General features: G+C 35.5%; 1 protein-coding gene across 1 annotated transcript in view; it reads right to left on the bottom strand.

The window, feature by feature from the left end:
- The window catches only part of LRBA (LPS-responsive vesicle trafficking, beach and anchor containing), a 419,275-nt gene that overhangs the window by 288,366 nt on the left and 106,093 nt on the right, over nucleotides 1–24,816 (bottom strand). The window contains exons 31-33 of the mRNA XM_009890761.1: nucleotides 16,334–16,412; nucleotides 15,940–16,067; nucleotides 13,557–13,618 (exon numbers count right to left, since the gene is read on the bottom strand). Coding sequence (XP_009889063.1) covers nucleotides 13,557–13,618; nucleotides 15,940–16,067; nucleotides 16,334–16,412 — 269 coding nt within the window. The remainder of the gene's footprint in view (nucleotides 1–13,556; nucleotides 13,619–15,939; nucleotides 16,068–16,333; nucleotides 16,413–24,816) is intronic.

Below are 24,816 nucleotides of genomic sequence, written 5' to 3' on the forward strand. Positions count from 1 at the left end.
GGGGGGGGGGTGGGGGGGGTGGTGTCTGACTATCTGCCCCTGAAAAAGACAAGAAATTCAAGAAACAAACATGTTCAGTGTTGCAAAGCTGACTAAAAAGAACACATAACATTCTTGTTCCAAACCTATGCTGTTAATGAACAACTGTAAATGCTGCAGTACACTCATGTATTGATAAATGAGTCAAAAAGGCACATGGCCCAGTTGCTATCAAACACCAAGACTGAGCAGAAAAAAAAAACCAACCAAACAAACAAAAAAAAAAAACCAAAACCCAAAAGAAAGTGTTTCAGTATTTTTCCTCTGATAAAACACAGAAACAAAGACTGTAATAACAATAGCTACTTTCATAAAATATACTCTCGGAAAGAGTTGGAACACTTTTTTTATTCATAACCACAAAATTGTTTACTATTTTAACTATGAAACAGAATCAAAGTTTCTTATACCGAAATACTTTTCCAGCTGCACAGCATGACAGCACTGTATTGAATTCTAATGGTATAACAGATCACTGCTATAGAGTATTTATTACACAGTGTTTATTACAAATCTTTTAAAAGTGCTATATGAAATTCATTAGTGTTCCTTAATCAATTCTTGGATCAACATACACATTAGCTTCCGACAGCCTAATTCAAAAAAGCAATTACAACCCGAGTCCTTATGTAAAAGGATGACAGAAAGAAGCTATGTTAAACCAGTTTAAAAGAATGAAAATGTAAAGAAAACAGATTTGGAATGATTTATATCAATGCCTAGTGCTGAAGTTAATTACAACTAACCCAATAAAATAGTGCCTTTATTATTGTACAGCAAGTAATAACCTTAGACGCAGAAAACAGAACTCTTTGCTGACTTTTGCATGCTCAATTCCACAGCACACTACATTAAGAATTAAAGAAGCAGTAAATAAGCCATATAGAAACAGCAGTTTTTTAACTAAAAGCAGAAGACTCCCCTGCTGTTTAACCATTTGAGATATTCCATGTAAACAGAGCTTCCTATAAACTGGTATTATGTTGTTAGTGGTAAATGCCTAAAACTACCTTATAACGAGAGTTTAATTTCAATACTTAAAAGTTTAAGTTCAAGTCACAATATGTTTTTATAGATTCTGAAAGTAAATTCTACACATATAGAGCTGGAGTAGCTTGCATATTTAAGTACTATGTTGTTCAGTAAAATACTAAATAAAAAATGGTCAGCTTGTTAGACAATGCCTTTTGTGCTATGAGATTACTCTCAAAGTGACTTCTCTACAAACTACGCAAAGCTATCCTAAAAGATAAAGTATTATGAAAGATACACTACATAAAATGTTACAGCACATACAATCTTTAACCATTACATACAGACAGAAAATCTCAACACAGGTTGCAGTTGTCATAATTTACGGTGATACCAAATATTCTTAAAATAAGATTTTAGTAATAAAAAAAACCTTAAATCACATAATCTGAAAGGTCTTACAAAATTATGAAAATATCACTGACTGCAATCAGAAAGCTCATAAAATTATGAAAAATCACTGTCTGCATAAGTAAAATGCTCTCAGTAATAACTATCACTGCATAAAAGCTGCATAACATTAAAACTCACAAACTTCATTTTTGTATCTAGTTTCAAAAAAGTATGAACATGTATATGAAAAACATCTATTACATGCTTTTTATAGTGATCTAACTCATGACTTAATGAATAAAATTTTGCCCCTAGAACCAATGTCACATCAAGACGAAACAGGCAAGTCTGTTAAACTCCGGTTCCTTTATGGTCCCAGTATAGCAACAAACTGTAGAACTGGGAAAAACTGAATGTGTGGATTGCTGATTTCAGGTCCACAGTTTCTGATGGAGGAAACAATTTGCCTGGGCAGTCTCTCCCTTTCTTTCTCCCACTAGTGGGCTGTTGCCATGACTCCTCATGAAACAAAATTAGGGGTCAGGTTTGAGTTCATCTAGCAGCAAACCTTTTCCACCACAGTTTCCTCTTCAGGTTCTTTAACCATCAGCTATTTTCAACGCTGAGATGAAAGACAGTCGCTTCAGGAAGAATAGGAACAGAAATCTTAAACATTAATTGAGCAATCAAAGTATCAAGCAGCTCTGTAAATATGCAGCAATGGGAAGCAAGAAACTATAAGTCAAAGGAGATGAGTCAGAAAAACAGAAGCGAGGAAAAGGGAAAACATAAGATGAACAAAGGGAAGAGATCCAAACAATCAAGCTGCAGTGCCAGCATCTTTTTTTATGGAGAAAGGAAAATAAATCGAGGACTAGCAGGAGTATAAGGCAACGGCGTCTTGATTTCAGTGCTTTTTTGTTTAACTGTGATTTTAATTTGAGTTTTTATAAAACCACTGCATGGAAAAAATTGTCTTCCAAGGTAGATTACCAATTATAAGGACAAGAAAAATCACAGCATACTCACTGCAGCACAGTTGCACTAGTAGTGACAGACTGATCCCACCGACAGCAACATTCACCATCACCACCACCAAATAGCAACAACCAACTGCTGAATGTCTGATAAGCTTTAACTAAATAAAATTAACTAATAAAAAAACTCAACAATATACATGGTGTATACTATTTTGGAACTAAAAGCCCCTTTATATTATCCTTTTCCCCAAATGTAGCTTAGTTTCAATTTAAACTCTCATAACAAATGGACACACAATGAACAAGATTCCTGCTATCATTGTACCTTTGAGGGAGTGAAACCAAAGTATGTAAACCAATTCCAGCTCTTCACTCAAAAGACAGGATGTCCAAACCTGTCCCTTACTAGTCCCTTGGGTAATCCTATCCTAATGCAGATCTTTTAAGAAAAGAATTATAGAAAAGGAAGTTAAATTAAATTAAAAAAAAAAGGGGGGGGGGGGGGGGGGAAAAACAACAACGTCTCTTTCATTACAGTCTCCTTGCATAGTACATTCCCTTCCTCAGCCTGCATCTGTCGTCTTCATTTAGACTAAAATATTCTGGGTATCCATTATTCCACTGCTGCATGACACCCAGCAACACAGGGCTCTATTCTCATCTGTCCCCATATGTCGCTACAATAAACACTATAAATACTAATTTTCTACTCCTTTCGCTGCAAATCCCCCCCTGCAACTCACCAAGCGAATTTTCCAAAAAGAAAAATATAACCATTTCTGTTTCAGTTAGAAATAGAAATAAATGTCTTTGTAAATATTCAAAGGGTACTGGGAAATGCAGCTGATTCTTCTGAATCAAATTCGACTCAGAACTAGGATCTAAAGCCTAACAGGCATGCACCTCAATATCATATTGATTGCTGCATAACCTGGATTACAAGTTTATTCACTTAAACAAGTTATATTAAAATATTTATTGAAAGATTAGTCCATCATCAACATCTTTGATGAAACAAATGTTTTCCCAGTTGCAGAGACAGCTAAAAAGGCACAGACGAGCATAAATAAGACTAAAGGTTAAACAATGAACTGAACAGTACCACTATGCAAAGCTCCTCCTGCCAGAACCCTGAGTGAACTGCACTGCTCCCCAAATCACAAGTTTCTTGAGCAGTTTTGCTTAGAAAGAGACACACATTATTTGGTCTATTAACACGAACAAAAATGTTCACATATTGGTAATTAGTATGAAGTCAGCAACAAGCGTTGCCGCTCACTGAACTTTCCATAATCTCATACCCCTCCCCTCCACTAAACCTCCTTCCATAGTCTCAAATTAAACAGACTAGCTGTAAAACAGCAGGGTGTCAAATTAAAGCACACTTTATTTTCAGAGGTCTCCACACTTCGCGGCTGACTTCCTGTCAGGAAGAGTTCCATTTCAGTGCAGAGCCCCATCAGCAGGGAGCTCACAGAATTAAGTGCCAGTTGATATTACTTTGTTTTGCATTTACCACCCATGAGAATATTGTTCAAAGATCTAGTTATAAAGCCAGCATGGTATCATCCTTCTGACTAGACTGCCAAGCCACAGGGTGTGCTCTCACTGCACAAAACTCACCTTAAATGGTGATGTTTTTTTAAATCCTAGTGTGCTGGTGAAGCAACAGGATGCCTTTTTTCTTCAGAAAAGTCTTGCTTCTGTAGCTAAATTATGTTCCCTTAGTTTTGAACATCTGCAGCAGTATACATTCATGGAAATGAAGCTGTCCTGTTCACCTACCACACCCCCAAGATTCACATTTACATTAGACAATCCACTCTCCTCCCTAAACATAAAAATTTATATATTAATCATACAAATTCTCAGCAACGCAGTTTTAAAGGCTAATACTTTTAGCTGTAGGGGACATGTTTTCCATTAAACTCACACCAACACCATGTTCTGGATTCCTGACTAAATTCAAGTAATTTTCATTTCATAAGAGAATTTTTCTTAGTAAGAGCCTATAATATCTGAAAAGCCTATAGAACAACCCCTATAGATTGTAAAAAAAAAAAAAAAGAAAGAAAAAAGAAAAAAAAATAATCTCATTTATTTCCCCCCCCAGAATTTTACTGTAGTCAACAATTATGTTTTAGTAAGATGACCTTAGGAAAGTTCATCTCTTTCCACTCCACTGCAGAAAACTATTTCTAAGAACAGTTCCATGGTTTTTAACCCTATCTTTTCTCCATTCCTCTATCCAAAGTCTGCAAGTCACATTGACTTCTCTAAGAAACAGTGCTTTACATCAGTCCACACCAAAATATCATGGCTTTACTACACCTATCCACTTGTACCTCTTTCCACACCTTCTTAGTCTAATAGATAGCCCTCATCCCAACTTCTTTACATATAAATGTATTTTTTGTTCAAAACCACAAAGCTCACAATCACTTTCCAGAAAACAGCTGTGTAGTATAAACCAAAAACACTGGTTCTTTCACACTACTTTTTCTCAGTTTGCAGCTGCAGCTAATATAACTTGCTTTTCTTGAACACTTCAAAAATACTGTGGCTGCAAACTGGAGAGGGCATTTTCCAGTGGGCCAAAAGTAGGCCTAGATAAAACAAGTTTTAGTTAGGAAGCCATTTCTATCGCTTTGGTGATTATTTATATCTAATAGGCAGAAACATCAATCCCATTTAATAAAAGTATAACATAGCAGATATTCTTCTGTTTTTCTCATACTAAATGTAACACATCATAGTTTTTGCTCATCTTAAAATTCCACATCAGGCCTTTAAAATACCTCCTACACTAGGAATTATGGAAAGACATAAGGAGATAAAGCCAATGTACTCGCTCACGCATTTTAACTACTGTGACCACTACCTGTCAGGATATAACTATAAAGTGCTTATTGCATCATTAAGTCAAGAAAAGGTCACTTATTATTCATGCAGTATTGGCAAATCATTCCCAATACATTCCAACCTACTTCCACACTTAAGGCAAAGTTATAAACGTCTTTGATTTCTACTACTAAGCAAACTGTCAATACACATCCACTTCACAGACTCACGCAAAAAAAATTCTACCAGAATTTAGTTTTTTTAATTTAGCCAGTGATGGACACAGTTGTTTTAAACTCCCTATCTGTAGGCCATACTAATAGTAAACAACACACATTATTCCTGAAGCCAACAACTACACCTAAGAGAAAACACAGAGTTCAAACATATCTTAAGCGTAGCAAACTCAAGCAAGATCTGAGAAATGTGAACCTTAGTGATTATTATGAAGAATAATATGAATTTGAAAGAAACTCCTATTTAAAGATGTTACAGGGCTCTCCAAGGAATTCCACGGAATTCAACAGCCTAAATATTGCAAGCAATTATAGAGAATTAAACTTTCAAACAATTTAGAACACAACAGGAAATCAAAGTAGGAGCGAAGTTCCAACAGGCAAATTTTCCATTATCCTGGAGCTTCACACTGACTGCATTACAGTAATCTAGTTCTGCTTAAGTCAAAGGAAAAAAAAAATATAGGCAGCTAATTTAAAATGTAATTTCAGCATACTCCAGTTCAAAGGAAAGGTTTTCCCAGCTGTTTCCATTTATTTCAATCTTATCAGAATTGCACTTCAGACAGTTATCTACCAAACTGATCTCTGGTTTCAAACACTTAGAATGTATAACATAGTTCAATGAAGCAAGCAGCAAAATATCCATAGCACAAGTAATCCATTTGTAATTATTCCAAGTACTCTGCTCAGTGACATACACCAAGCATGCAAGTTGTCAATATACATTTTGAACACCCAAAGTGAGATCCTCAGAGATGGAGGAAAAACTCCCATGTGGGAAAGAAAGAAGCTACACTATGCATAAAAAAACCTCAATATATCAAGTGTAACAGGGAATCTAAGTGATCTAGACAACAGATTTGATAATTTAACCTTCTTTTTTTTCAGAAACTTACTGACAAGATGGTAGCCAAAAATCCACGCACCAAAAGGACTGCACTTAAGGAGTTCAGATTCCACACAGTGCCCTCCCACATCTTCCAGGCCTTTCACTCAATTTCTCCAGAGTCAATCCTACTGACCACTAGCCAAACAGCTCACTGTGTTGGTATCAAGTACCTTGCAATGCAGGAGGATGCAGAAGCCCTGGACTTTATCCCCAAGACCTTACAGAAAAGAACTGATGTCTTCGTACATCACAACCAAAGGAGGAAACTGCAATTGAGGATAACACCGATGAATCACAATGGTGCTTTTAAAGAATGAGAGCGCTCAATTTCTTTCAAAACTGGAATCTTCCACACGCCTGGTAAATGCCCTTAAGCTTCTGGACTACTAGCTACTTTGGAAGGATATGCTGAAATTCTTCCTCTGACAGATTATTCTACTTAGTGATAATAACAACTATTACCTGAAACATTAGTTGAAACTTAAGTCTCTTCTATCCCAGGAAAGCCCCAGCTACTGTGGGATCTACCCTCCCCTCTCTCTGGCTTTGACCACAATCTCTATCCTGCAGAACTAAGTCATTGTAAATGAAAATATACATCGCAGAGGGAAAAGAATAACAAGAGTTTTTGAAAAGGAAATAGTTTATAATGTAAAATTGGTTCGCTGAAAATATCCTTAAGTAGCACTGTACCTAAAGCTCAACAGATATTTCCCAACTACTTTCCGTCCAATAGCATCTTAAAGAATAGGATAAGAATCTTCCATTTTGTATACCAGCTACAAGGACTGTGTGATATTTGTTACAAAATTACACTAGGAATGTTCCTACTACTGCCTGCACAACAATTAATAACATGCTTGGCAATCCCATGTTTTCAATTTTTAAGATTTACACAGTTTTATTAACATACCTAGCTCCACTTGGCATTAAGCAGACCTGAGGTAGCTTCAGAATCTAAATAATCTGTAGAAGAGTTAAGATGATCGTGAATACTCTCACTTCCTTCCACAGTCACCTCAACTCTACAAAAAGCTAGGCTGGCAGATATGCTTCCAATCTTCAAATTCTTCAAAAGAGCACAAGCAAAAAAAAAAAAAATACACTATGAAGGCACACCCACAGGTGAAACATTTTTCTGTGCATCTCAATACAGTGCCTTCCATACTAAACTAGAAAAACCAAATACTTCATAACATTGCAAAGAAAGTTAGCAACACAAGGCAAACACCTATGGGCATGATTCATGCAATGTCTTCCCCTGAACTTAACAATTTAGACTTTGCAAAGGCCTTTTTTCTAATTTTATTTTTTAAGATCTAAATAATTTTCATTTGCCTAACAGTTATGTTTCTAACCATTTTATCACAAAAGCAGTCTATTACTGATGTCTTTGGTTTTGTGGGTTTTTTTCCCCACTCAAATACAGCTACATTTATCTTTGGTAAAAGCAAAGACCCTATTGGCAGAAGTTGACAGTGTATGAAAAGAAAAACTTCCAACTTCTGATATTTTCTAAATGGTTTTTAAAAGGAAATTAGAACATGCATTAAAATTGACAGAAAGTCATTTGGTAGCTTACAAAATCCCTACAAAATCTACCCTCTGTACCAAAACATACACATTTTTATATCGTGGATCTAAAGGATTATTAGATCCTTTTAAATTTATTTTCAGCTGTTAGAACACAAAGTGATTAGATGGAAAAACATTATCTTGATTAAAATGCAATAATCTAACAGTTGGGGCACATGAAAAGTATTCAAACAGCATTTATTCTCTTCGTATCTAAACCAGGATATTGTTAAGAGTTTTGGTGCTTCTGTTGAGTTCAGCTGCCATGGTATGATAGTGACACAGCTCTTTAGATAACTGATACCTGATTCAATTAAAACTTCATAGCGATCCCCATAGTTATCCATCACATCAAATTGCACTTAAAAGTAAATCAGGAACTAGTGCAAATCACAGAGCATCAGTATAATGTGTTCTCTCTGCAAGTAACAAATGCTGAAAACCAGCCATCTTATACATCAACTAAAATCTCCAAGTAATTCAAAGGCTTACCATAGTTCAGAACATGCTGCAGAAATCCATTCATCCCTAATGAATTTGGATCATTGATACAAAGCTTTTTTCTGAGCAGGGGATACCCAGAAAAGCCTGAAGATCCTATTGCAGTTTACAAACATTTAAGTACTAGGGTGGAGGCAGGGTGCATGTGTGCAAAAACATCTGCTGAAAAATCAAAATCTTAACTACCATCCTATCGCTATTCCTTAGGGGAAATACGCTATCATATTGTTTGTACAGATGCATGGCTGCATGGCACATGTTGATATTGTTTAAATAATTAAATTCCTGATCAGAGTAAGAGATATGATGCAACTAAGATACTGCCTATGCAAAAGATGAATATTGACTTCTTTATGAGCAACAGAATTCGTTAGCAAAGTGATTTAGTAGCATATGAAAGAAAGATCACGCTAAAGAATGATCATGCTAAAGAAAAACCTTTTGCAAACATTTCACCGCTTAACCACTGATAATTGGTTTGGTCAGTTGAGTTAAACAAGCAACAAAGAGAGCTGCAACCTGTAAGTTTGTCCACACAGACAGTAAGACCAACTTTCACAGTGTAATTTTTTCTGCTTTCATAGTACTAATCAACCTCTGTTGCATTTTTAAGATGCACATGCACATGGATCGTGCTTTTCTCTCCAAAAACTATCAGCACAGAGCATGACATATTCAACCGTAATCATATTTCATTGGGCCATATGAGCGGATGCTATCAACACACACAGAAACAATCTGGAGTATCAGAGTTTATGCTTCTCTCTTCCATCTCCCCACGAAAGATATACTTTATCAAGGTCCAATATAAATCTAATAGCTATAGCTATGTAGTTATATTGCAATATATCATATTAATATTTCTAGAAGATAAAATACCTAGAGATTAAATGTATTAAAACATTAGTCTTGGTTTTATATATGCCATCAGCTATCAAGAATGTGCCCTTAATCCCTCGAAACAACAGGGGGCAGAGGAAGGAGGAACCCAGCAGCTTTTATACCTTGAATCAGCAAGCAGGGTGTATGTGCAGGTAGTGGTGGTGGAGGAGGTCATAAAAGTTGCTGCAGTATCCATTAATTTTTAATTGCAAACTTTTAAAAAGGTTGGGTGGCTTTCCACCAATTTTAGAAAATTATACTAGAGCTGAACAGTATTTGAGTCAGTTAGTATAAGTTTATTTTATGGTCTAGAAAATTCAGATTCAGTGGAGAAAAGCTCTTAAGTCAAAGATGGATCTGACAAGAATCACCTAATTAGTTCTCTTACACATATTCCACTGACAATTCAGTTTGTTTACTACTGAAAGAAGCATTTTTCAAGTGCTGCAAATTCTGTAAATTCAAAAGCATGAAGGAAAACTATAGAACCTATTTCACCTATTTTTACACCTTTTCACCTTGGAGCTACAATAATAGGACAAATGCTTCAGGTATGTGAGCAACGGATAAATGTTTTTAATACCCTCATGAGAGAGTAGGGAAGATCACAGTTTTATCTAGTCATGGATTTCAAGAAAACATCTGACAAATGAAAGGAAGCACAGTAGCATATTTGCTTTATGGATAAACATGTACTCAGTTCATACACACCCCTTTGTGTTTTAGGCATAGAGCAAGAGTCCTTGAAAACGAATAAAAATGATGAAAATGCTTTATTCAGGGGTGATATCACAGTTTCTCCACGCAGAAGCCTTGTCTCACAATAGCGTACAAGCACCCTTAACATTCTGACGTCACTCGTTTAAAAGGGATAATAGACATAGGACTTCTCTCTTTTGGCTGGTTTAATTACCCCGACAGGATGCCAGGCCAGACTAGATGGTGCTTCTAGGTTCACTGTACTGTATGCATTTCTGATAAATGGGAAAAGAATAGATGACCTGGCAGAAGGCTCAGACAATAACATGTGATTTACAGGACATGAATGCAGCTACTATAAGATTTATCTGACAGCCCTCTCCGATAGTGGACTGTTGAGTATCCGATGGAATGATTTCTAGTCTGGAAAGTCTGCTACTGAGTAGCCATACACATTATTTATTTATTAGATGTTTTGGGTTGAAACCATTTTTAAATGATGCACTTCACAATGCTCAGCCATAAATTTAGTTTTAAACCCTGGAAGGGAGGTAGTGTTATTGGAATGTGTGTCAGACTGAATTAGGATGAGCAACACAACGCTTTTATAAAGTGGCCTTGAATGCAACGTCGATTCTTTCAAAAATGATATTAATGTCAAATAAGCAGGAACACTTTGCAGTAATATTAAATGAAGGATTTCTTTATGTTTTGATAGATTTATATAAATGTAAGTATACACACAGAGACACATCTCAAAATGTAGCATGTCTATCAAAAAACACAACTCTTTGTCTTAGAAAAAAAGCCTTTTGTTTGTGTCTCAAACCACCTGTTTCTCTTTTTACCTAGTGTTAAACATAAAACAACACATCAACATGTAAACACAAAATTTAAACACAAAAGCAATGGTCTTTCTCCATATGTCTAAATATATGAATTTTAAACAAGAGAAGAAATTAACCAGGTGTCAGAAATAGTATCACAGAATAGTATCTCAAATTTTTTTTAAATCACTTTCCCTTGAAAAGAGCTTTATTTTCATAATTTTATGGAAAAAATTACTTGTGAGATATTACTATTCCATTTTGCACTTATGAGAAAGAAAAAACGCATTCCAGCCATAAATCTAAATAAACATCAGAAAAATTTCACTGTTTCAGAAAAACAAATCAAGTGCTTACATCACATACACAATGTTCAAAAATTTTCAGAAAGAGGTTAGCATAAAAAACACCACAGATATTAATCAGAGTAATCTTTCAATTTCATAAAATGATGGCTGACAAATTTGTGAAGTTTTAAATCAAATTTGCAGATACTTACTTTGTAACTATGCCACATTATTTATGTGATTAAAAACTAGTTTTTGACCTGATCTTTTGATCTTTGGCACTTCATCCTCTCCATCTCCTCTTAAAAATTAATTAAAATTTTAGCAAAAGGATAGCACTTCACTTCCCACCCTATCTTGGGCCAGAAAAAAAAAAGAAAAAAAAAAAAAGAAAAAAAAAAATCAATCAAGCTCAACCCCATCTCCTCCCAGTATCTGTAAAATGTCGGCTTGAAATTCAATTTCATATCTCTCAAGCTTTCATGTAGCAAAAGACAGTTCACTTCTTAACAAAATAAATCACTTCTGTGATTGCCATGCTGACCTCTTTGAATTAGGAAAATTCAAAGTGAAAAATGTAATTATCACCCCAGAACAATCTGTATACATCTGGAGCTAATTTTAGATTCATTTCTCACATCATTTTTCATATTCTGCCAAAAATTACAGCTGCTATGTAACTTTAAAAAGACTTTGAGGTCTTTGCGACTTTATTGGTTTATTTCTACTATTTCAGAAAGAACAACCTCGGTCTTTGCAACTAGCACTGCTAAGCAATCACGATATCCTCAATTTGATTAGATTAGCATTAAGTGGCATTGTGACACACATGACAAATAGATGCATTAGAGCACGTCATTTATTCCTTATCCCTTCCACTTCCCAAAACCAAACAAGTGACGTACAGTACAGAGCACAACACGATTTTAAAAAAGATTAGATTACCCTACCAAAAAAGAAGGAAAGGTCAACCACTAATTATTGACACAAGCAGCATGGACACCAAAACCTAATTTTTTAAATGGTAATACCAAGCTGTCAGGCACATATTTAATACTCAGATTACTTTTACTCTAACACATTAATGAATTAACAGTGAAACTTGTATATGGATTTCTTGGCAGCAAGGATTCCTTTCTAATTTAAATCAGCAGCAAATTCGTATTCTAGAAGTCGTGAACAATGTCTACTTCCATTATTGCCACATGTAAAATAACCATCTCTAAATTCCAAAAGTTCCATAAGGAATATTAAATTCCTTTCAGAGTAAAAATATATCCTATTTCCTGAGGAAGATGGAAAACTAGATGAGCAAAGTTCTAGATACGTTCATTAATAATAAGGTCACTAGAAAACATAACTACTCTTCACTAGTTCATTGTAAAATCTATTAGGTGTAATCTCCAGAAGTAATTGTTCTTATTGCATTTTATTGACAACGCAGACTATCGATTTTTCACACCTTCTATGATTCTTTCATTTGTATTCATGAAATGTCTATCAGCGCACTCTAAATAAATTTGGCAATATAGGCACTAAAACGAATAAATCGATGTGAAGAAACATTAATTTTGCATTATCCTTATTCGTCAGGCAAGCAAACCATAAGGGTTGTAAATGAAGGTCAAAGGTTTTGAAATGGGTCAGAACCCTTGACCTCTAGACCAATACCATTCCCATTAAAAAAGGCTATTTTAAAGTTTTAAGTAGGGGAATTTACTACCAGAAAGGTATCATTTTTAAGGCACCAAAAGAAAGGCTCAATAAAAACAGTCTTCCATTTAATTACAAAAAGGAAAGCAAGAAACCCCAAAAGAAAATCCAATTAATATAGAATATACAATTTTAAGAAAGATTCTTAAGCTCTGGCTCTTTTCTAACCACAGGAACAGGCAATTCTCAACTTCTTACATATTTAAAATCACTTTGCTTTTAGGACTGTAGAATGCCCCAAACTGCTGACAACCAGGGTTGCTTTCTTAAATTTTTCTCAAATTCTTCGTACTTGTCAAATCAATTAAGAATGACAGGGTTTCAAAAGTATTTATCATTCATTTCATAACCTCTACACAAAAGGAAAAATTCTATTCATCCCAGAGGATTCAGCATGCCAAGATGCAGAAATCAATCTGTTTCTATAACCTTAATATTTTATTGATCCTATTTTATCTTACAAAAATGACAGCATAGAATTACTTAGGCACACCACCATCAAGGTTATGTAAATGCTCGATAGTAAGGTAACATAAACCCCTTAGTATCTTCTCTCTCCAACTGAATAGACAATTACTGTGAATTCTTTTTTTAAATCAAAAGGCCTTGCACATAATCTTTTTACCTATTACACATTAAATTTAAAGTAAAATTTTAACTGTAATTTCCATCATGCTCAAAGACAGCTATTTCAGACAGCATTGTTACTTAAACCTCACCTGAGAGCAAAGAAGCATCACCAGTTCCACAACTGAACTGCTAGATTTCATGCACACAAGACCTAGAAAAGGAAAAAAAGGTATACATAAACACATGCTTACATGGCACCAGCTGTTAACACAAACTATTTTGAAGCGCAATAGATTAGAAGCATTTTGACAATGAAAAGAAAGCTGAAATTCACATACCACTTCCAGTTCAATTTTGCACTTTATCAGCACAAAATAGAAGTATGTATGTGAAAGGGGGATCATCAAATCCATGCCTCACATCTAAAGATGCAGCTAATAGGAATACATTACCTCCATTATTCACAGTTTCACAAATGTTTGTATGTCAAAGTGATCAGAAGTGTGGTTAACATATGTTATATTAATCCACTGTATCTACATTTCGCTATTTCTTGAAGGATTGGGTCATTATATATGCAGAGAAGGGAAATGGCTTTATGACCTTTGCTTTCTCCATTGCGCGTTCTCCTTTCAGCCCCCAGCTATCAATCAAGTTTCCATTTTGTTTCATGGCAGCAGACATCCCAAACACTCTTATTAGTACTTTGACCCTTAACCCCACACTAAACCTTAGCAGAAGTGCAAGCAATAACCCATTATATATTCTCAGTTGTTTATAAACTAATTTGACTATTATTTTTATTTGTATTCGCATTTTGGTTTGGGTTTGTCTACAACCATTTTTGAGGCCCAAAAATTGGTTTCCTGTGTTTATTTTTTTCTAGACAGTTCACACACTCCCAATAATTTCCCGGCTTTTTTTTTTGGTCGTCCAATCTATGAAATACTCATCTCTGTGTATATAATCTATACCACAGTCAAAATACTGCGAAACCAGATTATCTTTTCTTTATCTTCAGACAAGAAAAAGTGTAACTAAATAGCATATTACTTCCCTGGCAAATAAAGCTTTGAGAACAATCTCTTTCCTGTTATTCTTATTAACTGAATGAAATAGATTTGTTCACAAGGCAGCTTCCATTAAAATGTTTCTCAATTAAAGCGATTCCCACATGTATAATCAAAAGTAGAGTCCCATCTTCTTCAGTCTTATAGAACACAATTCATACACTTCTTCCTGCCACTTTTTCCTACCCCAAAAGGTAGGCAAGCTAAATTCCAAAACGAAGTAACTTTAATTTCAGTGAAGTTTAATGAAGACTTATTTTTGATATCAGCAGCCTTCAGTAAAACACTTATCACTGTTTGATACTCTAATTGTGTTTCTGACAATGTTAACCATATTCAGCACTACATACAGGATACGCCTGTCCTCATCCATGAAACAAGTAGTTTCAAAAATGGTTTTAAAAAAGAACTTTAATTCCCCAGGAAGCAAGTAGATCTACTAGTGTAAGTACAGCTCATGTGCAAGTAATCAGCTCAAGTTAAGCAATCATGAGCTTCTAACATGGGAGTGCTTCATTACTGGAAGCTGCAACAAGCTCAGGCCCTAATTCAATTCACTGCTTTAACTGAACAAAAACTTCAGTTTTCACTCTAAAAATCAGTGGACAGAGCCATTTATATGATATAACCTAATTATGAGAAAATTGAAAAACTGGCGTTTACCACTAAATTCACAGCGTTCCAATAAACGTGACTTTTTAAATTGACGACATTAATGTTTGCATTGCAGAACTGAGTCTCGTTTTTAAACGGACCGAAACCCACCACTAGAAAGAAAACTCAAACTCAGTCATTTTAAGCCAGTACCAGGAAAAGCCATGATCATTGCTGTGCACCTGAATCTTCATCTTCTCAAAAGTACCAGAGAATTCTTCTCAGTACTGTCAATGTACTCCTCTTACCTGTATGGCTGCCTTCTAACAGGAAACCAAAAAGGCAGAAGCAGATTCACGTGCAAGAGATACAGCGTAATATGCTCTGCTGACATAGTTCCCAAGAAGCCTTCTGTTACAACATCACAGTACAAATGCAAGGTCTCTGTACCTAACTTTTTACACTATGCTTTACTTTGTATCAAAGTCTTGACCCTGACACCACCACTTTCTAAGGGTCACAAAACACATTTCCTACACCCGATTCTATGGGACAACTCCCTGGAAGTGTTGGAAAACTAAAGAAGAGACAGCAGCAATTGGTTCCACATAATGAGACACAGGAAACTATGAGATGAGACAGAGGCAAAGAGGTAGCAGAGATGGCAAAGACGCGGAGGCAATGACAACGACCTCAAAAGACTGAAGACCAAAGGGGCAATGAAATCCAGTGGACAGCACTGTGTGGGAAGGCAAGAAGAAAGGTTCTAAGGCAGAGCCAGCAGAAAAAAAATAAAGACATTTTAAGTCTCCAAGGTAAAACAAAGCACACAAAAAACCCCTTTTTTAAAACGGAAACTTACTTGTACCTTCTATCAGCAACTCCTGCCCATGGCTGCCCAAAAGAGTCCGAGAAAGAAAGGGAGCAAAATCCACAAAAATCTCTCTCAGAAGCGGGGCAGCTTTTTCCAAAGCATGTTCAAGCCTGTCTGTAATACTAGTAGAGAGATACATGTGATTAACAAAAAAAGAAGGAAGTTGCTGAAATTCTGTAGAAAGGAGTATAGTTTTTGGCAACGTTTAAGTGATATACACGTATAAGAAGGAATCAATAACCCAATACTCTTATTTTCCCAAACCTTCATTAGGTATTGAACATCAGCAAAACAATATTCTTAAGTGATGTGGAATCAGAATATCAACTGTAATATCAAAAGTGTGAGCCACAGCACAGCTGTTCAGATGTTCCATTGAAGAAGTTACCTCATATTTGAAGCAGAATCTTCAGGCACTGAAGAAACTGTAGGGACGGATGGCAATTTTGAATTAGATGATCCCCTTCCTACAAGAGAAAGTAATAAATAAATGAATTATATGAGAAAACACGCCAGAGGTTAGACAACTGGACCAGAAACTAGAGCCTCAAGCCCAATCTCTGAGAAACCATGGTTTTCAAGCATGTGTAAGGACTAGGTAAACCCTTTCACCTCCTCATACCTCAAACTTTTCTTGCCATAAGAGTCCTATTTACTTACATTCATATTTACCAGGTATACTAAAGCAAGCTTTTTAAATTTTGCTGTAGCACAAATAGAAAGTAATTCAAGGAAGCCTTGCGGTTTGCTTAGTGAAGGAAGTCAGACCAGACTGCAGTGATCCCTTCTGGCCTTATCACCCATGAATGTCTCTGATCAAATTTAAGAACACTTTCAAACTTAAGCAGTGAATGCAAATAATGTCTTACACCCTTAATACTCCTGTAGTGTACTAATACATACTAACACTAATATCTAGCCAAATTATAACATTTTAAAGCATCTCTCGGTTACCAGAAGTGTTCACCCAGCCTCAAGTAACTTGCACAGAAATCCCTTAATTTTTTGTCCTAAATTAAAACATATTTGTGTCAAGATGAAGCAGAATACAAAATGAGTGGGTATTTTCAACAGCGTGGCTTAAATTTTTGCAACACTGAGATGCTGACAAAGACAGCTATGATAAAATTCTCCATTGCATTGCCAGCATCATTAGCATGATGGCAGCAGTATAACTTCATTTATGAGTTATTAACTTTGCCACATCAATTATTCAAAGGTTGATAGGGAAGACTGGGTCATTTATGTATCCTACGCTTACAAAAAAAAAAAAAAAGCAATTGTGTTATGTCAAATTGACACTACATGGCCCTCATCAGCAGAATAGGAATCCGTAAATACTAAACTCTACTGTTCAGTATATAAAGACAAATAACAACCTCCATACTGCAGTATGGATTGGTATTAGCAATGATGAAGAGGGGGTAAGCAAGACAGCCAGAGATTTCACAGATATTTGCTGCCAGGATAGGAATGGTGACTCACAAATCTTGCATTGCATTCCAAACTATAGAGAGGAATGAATCTTAGCAGACAGATTTCTGTGCATTTCCCAAGAGCATGACTGCTTCTAGTCCATCTGCAATCCTATCTCTTCCCAACCTTAGACCCTGTCCTATTATCTTTCCTCTCACCTCACCGGTTTCAGATTCTTATGCTGCTGGAAAGGGGAGGAAAAAAAAAAAAGAAAAAGAAAAAAGCATGAAAGAAAAGAGTTTAATCATTTCAGTTCTCATATCTATCTTAGCAAAGACATGACCCTTCTCAGAACTACAACTATAGAAAAGTTCCTGATCTTCCCACCTACACTGGAGTGAGCTCAGTTAAATGCAACTTGTCTGGAAACACGCTGCTACGATCTTGAAAGCGTCTACCAAAATGTGTCAACTGCAACTTTTCAAAGTCTTGACTGAAGTGGAATAGATTTGCAAAAAGATGGCAAAGACAGATCCCTGAGATACTAAGTTTATTTCTCCTGTCAAATTTCAAACTTCTCCTCCAAAACACTGGCACACAGAGGTTCCCCCACGAAATGTTGGGGTTTTGTGGTTTGCTTGGTTTTGTTTTGTGGTTTTTTTCTTATCTGAGGAAGATGTTTTTCTCTAATCTTGTTTTAAAGGCAGCACAGAAACTAATAAATTAAACTATTGCATCAAAGTAGTGAAAGGTTTTGCACTTTTTTTTCTTTCTTCACAGGTAGGAGATATCTTTGTAAAAGTGATTCACTTATGCTTTTCATAAATTCAACATGAAACTCTTATTTTGACTTTTGTATGGGATGACAGAGTCAGAAAGAAATTTTGAGTAGGCCATACAAAATGAAGGACAAGAAAGTGGGGGAAAAGCATTAGTTGAAAACAAGGTGGAATCTGAATCTTCAGGGCATTGTTTCCTAAATAGTTTCTCTAATAAAGGCAAATCCAATATATACTTCTTAAAATATCAATGGTGGTGCCTAGATTCTGTAAATATTTTCATGGCTATAATTTAATTTCTTTAAGTTCTAGTTTTACATAGCCAAACCACGAAAAAGTATTTTGAGTATTCCCAAAGAAAAAGCAGTTAAATGATGTGCCGAAAATTAGAACGGAGCCCCCTACACAGAAAAGCAATATGAAGCTCACAAAAGGCAACAACACACATGATTCAGCACTTCCAAAGACTCCAGTTGTTCGTGGGATACTTAACAGCTACAATCACTCTTTTTTAAGGGGTTGGGGTTGTTTTTTTGTTTTGTTTGGTTTTTTTACCCACACACATCCATTCTTCACTACCTGTTGGATTAAGACTTTAAAGTAATTATTTCATTGTCACAATAACCTTTATATTTAAATAATTTCACTAGAATTCCCAGCTTTCTCACTAAAGCCCAACATCCCTATTCTCATTAAACAAGTCCCTCTAACTTGAAAATGTTCTGAAGTCCACATGCCCAGTTGTGGACTTAAGCCCATGCGCTGTCCGTAAGGGGAAATCAGCACAGTGATCTGGTTAGTTCAACAGAACACAAAACTGAAATGGCATCCAAAGCCTTCAGAATAGGAAGGTCCTCGCAACATGCAGATTTCACACGCAGAAAGCCTTGTTACGTAAATGCTTGCATGCTTTTTACTACGTAATAAATCTGGGACTAGTAATGCACTAATTATCGGGTATGTTAGAAAGTCAAATGTATATACATCTAAAATCCACCGTATTAAATGCATAGCAAAATCAAGAATTACTTTATCAGTAAAAAAATAAGACTTCAACAGTGCAGCATAGTAGCACGAGTTTTACAATTAAATGAGATGAAAACAATTCAGTGCAATATTTAGGCCGCAAGCAAAATAACTGCAGGAAGAATCAGAAAAAATGCAAGGTAAGTATCTGCGAAGACAATGAAAGGGCATAATAGCCATCACGAGGCTAATAAAGAGACATACACTCAATCCGGGGTTAACTTGATTTGTTTTGCTATTTGTTTTATTTTGTGGGATGGGTTGGTTTTTTTGTTTGGTTTTCCAGTTTTACACACAATGGAACTGGTAAAAACGGTTAGAGTAGAAGGTAAAGGAAATCACTGACAACACAAACTCTTTTTTTCCTCGAAATCAAAGCAAATTGATTAGGTAAAAACGTAAAACCATCCATTTTTAAGTTAAAATCAACTTTTAGAGATAGACATAACAGAAAAAGCACTGATAATTTGAATTTGACAACAGCGTAAGGCAGGCACCTATATAAACTGATCTTCTTTTTGAAGATTATGTGAGGATATTTATGGCCTGAATTTCTTCATGCTTATCATCACCTAAATCCACATTCCAAACTCAGATATATTTCTCTAAAAGCAGTGAATCTCAGATTTATCACAGCTAAGAATTTCAGAGGTTTTTTAGATAGGACTGGGCATAGTGATTTTTGCAGCCAAATTTTGTTAGGTGGAAGTACTTTTTTGACTTTAACTCAGAAGTGGCTTTTTATTCTACTATTTTTTCTGCCTTCAGTAAAGGAACTGAAAATACTTCAGTAGCATATTTTCATCCACAACAGACAATGTGGGTAAGTGCAGTAGCTACTTCAAACATGTGGAACTAAACTGACTTATCTCTTCCTTATCCTTTCACTGATAAACTGGCTCCTTCAAACTGACAGTTTTACAGACATTTGCAAGAACATAAAAGAAAATGCAAATAGATCATCTGTCTAGCACCCTTACAGTGAAACTTTATTGTTTATTCAAGGTCCCTAAGGGTCTAAACAAATAATGTCTCTAGCAATAAAATATTGTTAAAGAAACTCCTTGTGCAAGATCCTTATGGTTTTGCATATAAGCTTACAACATACACTTGGCAATACACAAGTAGCAAATGATATACTTTACTCTGGGAGGATGGTGATGAGGTAAAAAAAAAACCAACAGGGAGTTGAATTAAATAACCATACCTCCTAATTTTGTACAACAGACCTACCATGCATAAATACACTGATGCCCTTTATGAAAGGACTCTCTGGTAAAATAATGAGCTCACACAAACATACAATTCCGGGGCTGGAAGTATACAATGCAAGACTACAATGAAAGATTTTACAAGCTAATATAAAGGATCTGTTACATAAACACATGTGAAGGTTAAACCAAAACAGATTGCACAAAACAATGGTGCACTCTCTGAACAGAAGTCACTTTAACATAGTTTTCATACTGAAACAGTATTAAACCATTTCCATTGCATATCATTAGGATTTGAGCTTTTTAAAAGTGTCATTTTGCTTCAGTAACTAGCCTTCAACTACTGTCACTGTAAAGTTGGAATTCTCTTTGAAATAGTTACTATAATCCAGTGAAATTCTTGAACTACCTCTGCACTGATGGTAACTAACTTCACATTCATGTTTCTTACTTCAGCTTGTTTCCCACTAACTTATTTTATTGCAAGACTTCAAGGTTATTTTCACCTCTGTATAAAAATCAATGAATACCATTCTTTGCAAAACAAGCCACCTGTGGGAGAAAATTTACGTTTTCCTCTATGTAGAACTAGAATTCAGGAGTCGCAACTCCTTTTTTATCTCCCGTTACTGCTTATTCCCAAGTTTCTTCCAAGCATCCATCTCCTTTTTCACCTCAGCCTTTGACATGGCTTTGTTTATGACTTCACACTTTGGGGAACAGCCCATGTCTCTGCTCAGGAGAAGCAGAAATCCTGCTGGCAACTCTGTGTGGCTCAGAGACAAAACAAGTCAAGCTCAAAGAACTTCAAGTAAGAGGGGGAAGAGGTAGGCAACAGAAATTGCATGGAACTTCTCAGTGTTTTCTACACTCAGAATATCAGTAAGGACAATTCACTCCTGCTTCATTCAGACTCTTCATATTCCTTCTTTATAAAAAGTTATATTTGAACAACCATTTGCAAAGCCAATCGCGAAAACCTCAAAATTGCATTATTTAGAGTGAAACACTAATAAAAAGCATGTGAAATTGTTCAAGCACATAAACAGAGAAACTCAGAGCATCAGAGAAAACAGTGGGAGTGCAAACTGCAAAACAGTTCAAAAAAGTTCACACCACTTCAGAACATTACAACTGCAATTGAAACATTTAAAAGGAAAACTAAGCAACAAACAAAACTACAAGCATCCCACCAGCATATTCGCAACAGCTCAGACAACTCAGCCAAATCCTGCCTATCCAAACATTAGTCCTGCCTTTCCAGTAGTCCTTCTCAGACACAGCACGTGTAAAATCTCTGCATCAAATCTCACATTCAGCGTATGCGCCAATCCAAGGAAGAAACAACTCAAGTAAATTCCTCCTCCTTAGATTATTACTAGTAAATATGCTCTTTTGCTCAATACCACTCTCCATAAAAGACAAGTGACTGCCTCAACATGAGAAGGGCTTTTATTTTCTCTATTCATTTCCAAGACCTTTCAAGAATTGGAGTAGCAATTTCAGCAGACCAACAACCCAAATATCAGCCATCAGCAACATAGTGAGGGCAAGTTTAGACCACAAGGGGCCCATTTGCATTCAGGAAAGGCTTTCTGTGCTGTGAAATACTCTGCGGCTCTAATGGCTAAAGGTGAAGAAACTTCTCCTGCAAAAAGTCCAGGCTGTCTGAGGCCAAAACATGTTTTCACCCTCTTTCAAAGTATCAGAGGAACAGAGTGAGCTTAGATGGTTATCTTTCCCACTTGTCAACACTTTGTATTTGGTAGGCCAGGACATGTCACATCCACTTGATATGAGCTTAGGACAATCTTAAGGGTCAAATATCTGAGATACTCACAGACCTTGAGCTACAGGCAAGATGCAAACTTCAGGCAAAAATATTAGGAAGGAGGCTGATGAATTCTGAGCACGTGCAAATGGCAACAGAGGCATCTGGAACCACATAGACCCACTAGTATTTCAAGACAGATCCTGCCTTGACCAAGTAATCTTGACATTGCATCTACAGGTTGAGGATGCTCACTATTATATATAACTTATACCCAAATTATGCTTACAAACACATTACAACTAGAACACTACCACTTGCTGTTTAGTCCCTCTTCAATGTTTATATCTCCCTTTCATCTCTGTTTTGGAGTAAACCAACTCAAGTCTCCACAGTAAAGCATTATATGTAATTATATTAAGGTTCAGTTCACTTAATCAGTTTTTAAAACATAAAGAAATGCATAGAAAACTCACTTTAAAAAATTCTTTGACTTTAGCAAAACCAGCTGAAACGTATTTTTAAACGTAGTGATAATGTTTAATAAATGGCCTTCATATAAAATGTGAAAAAGCCCCAAATTTATATTCACTACATAAACCCCTAGTCTCAGCACTTTTTAAAAAAATAATTTAATTCATTTTTTTTCCTGAATTACAGAAGTAAACAGACTTAAAATGAAAGTTAGCTGAAAGAAAAAGAACAATGTATTGATTCTCTGCTGCATGAGAACAAAAATTAGTGAAAGAACATGTAATTCGAACTCAGGGGAAAATTATATAAATTATATTTTGTTTTTATAGGAAGTTTGCTTATTTCTACTTGTATCCTCAAATAAAAAAAAGTTAAAGACCTTATATAGAATTGTATTTCAAACTTAAAATGTGTGCAATTTAAATGAGCAACATAAGTGTAAACCACTCCAAGTCTGCAAAATTTTTGTTTTCCTGCCATTATATTACTGGGGAAAAAAGAAACAGTCTCAGGTTTTAATCTGTTTAAGGCATGATTTCATTTATCCCTTTACTTTTTCTTTAATTAATTAGATTGCCAGTCTAAACATGTCTACTATTTTTAATCCTGATTAGTTTCTTTTTATGCATATCAGTTCAGATTACATGTCCAATTTTTGCCAAAACTCCCAGACATGCTGGAAGTCACACAGTTACAAACTACATCAAGTATTGTTTATTGTCTGGATTTCTTATACGTTATATAGGCACAGGAGCATTTACTTTTTCTCCTGTACATTCTTAACAGACTGACTAAATCTGAAAATCAATTTTCATCTGTTTTGTTTCTATTAGAAGCAAGTGAATACTGACTTCAGAAATTGTAATAATGAAGCCCACATCTAACCTGGGTAAACCAGTAAGAAGTTAACAAGTTAGCAATTATTTTAAATAATTTCAATGTAGGTAAGGTTTTATTATTTTCAGAACAGATTAGCTGTTCAGAGCCAATCTTCCCCAAAGAACTGTGACATTTTAAGACAGTTTATTTCCCTAGTCAAGCATTACTCCTAGACTAGTACAGTGCATCCTCCTGCAATTTCAGCGACCAAAGGGATTCTTCCTTTTGCAAACAGTAAGAGCACACCAGATTTCAACAGCTTTGCTTTTCTTTTACCGTGACTGAAACAAAGCCTTTTTGATTTTCCCAAGAAAAGCGACAGGCAGTTGAAGATGGCAACAAATATCTTCCAGACACAGAAGTACCAGAGGACATGACAAGGGATTACACCTTTTTCCTCAGTTTTTGCAATTTGGATGTAAGTTCATAAAAACAGGAAGCAAGAAACTCAAACATTGAAAAGAAACACCAATAATCAGGCATAGACTGAGACTTCCTTGATTAAGATGCAAATCAGTTCTAAGTCTTGATGTTAAACTTCACGAACACAAACAATTACGAGATCCCACACAGTCTTGTGACTTAAACATAGCTAAGCAGAAAATCATGCCTTTGACACAGCATATAAGGTTAAACATCATTTATCTCATCCAGAATGACCAAAGAGACCAAGGGTTCAAAGGACCACTTGCTTATAAACAACCTACTCAATTTTGTGCCCACTGCAAAAACTGTCCAAAGTAATTAGTTCAGCATCAACACTGAATTTGACCTCAGGCTGAAGCTATTGGAAACACTTGTATATAATTTTCAGTCCTACTTAGCACTAACACATATATCTTTGGACAAATACCCTATAATTTATGAAGTAGCTTATATTTTACATAACAAAAAAATCTGTAACAAGAAGTAGTCTTTAGAATATACTATATTTATACTAAATATGAGTTAATATAGTATGCTTGCTTTGCAAAAACTGTGAGAAATCTTGAAATTATGACAAATATTGTTCAGACATTTGCGTTTGTTCTACTAGATAAAGGCAAAAGAAGAACTCCCAGAAAGTTTAGGAAAGCTCTTCTTTTTTAATACAACATTACTTTTAATTTGGTTTTTGTTGTGTTTTTTTTTTATTATGAACAGTTTATTTTTTATGTTTGTGTAGCTACAGCATCAAAAATAGGAATAATAAAATGATCTGGGGGATAAACTCTCAAAGTTTATATCAAAAAGGATGAACTCTCACATTCATGAACCCATATAATGTCATTGGCAATTGGTCCAGTTTAACCTAGAGTCACGTCTGTTTTCC

The sequence above is a fragment of the Charadrius vociferus genome, unplaced genomic scaffold, assembly GCF_000708025.1.
Source record: "Charadrius vociferus isolate BGI_N301 unplaced genomic scaffold, ASM70802v2 scaffold178, whole genome shotgun sequence".
Classification (NCBI taxonomy): domain Eukaryota; kingdom Metazoa; phylum Chordata; class Aves; order Charadriiformes; family Charadriidae; genus Charadrius; species Charadrius vociferus.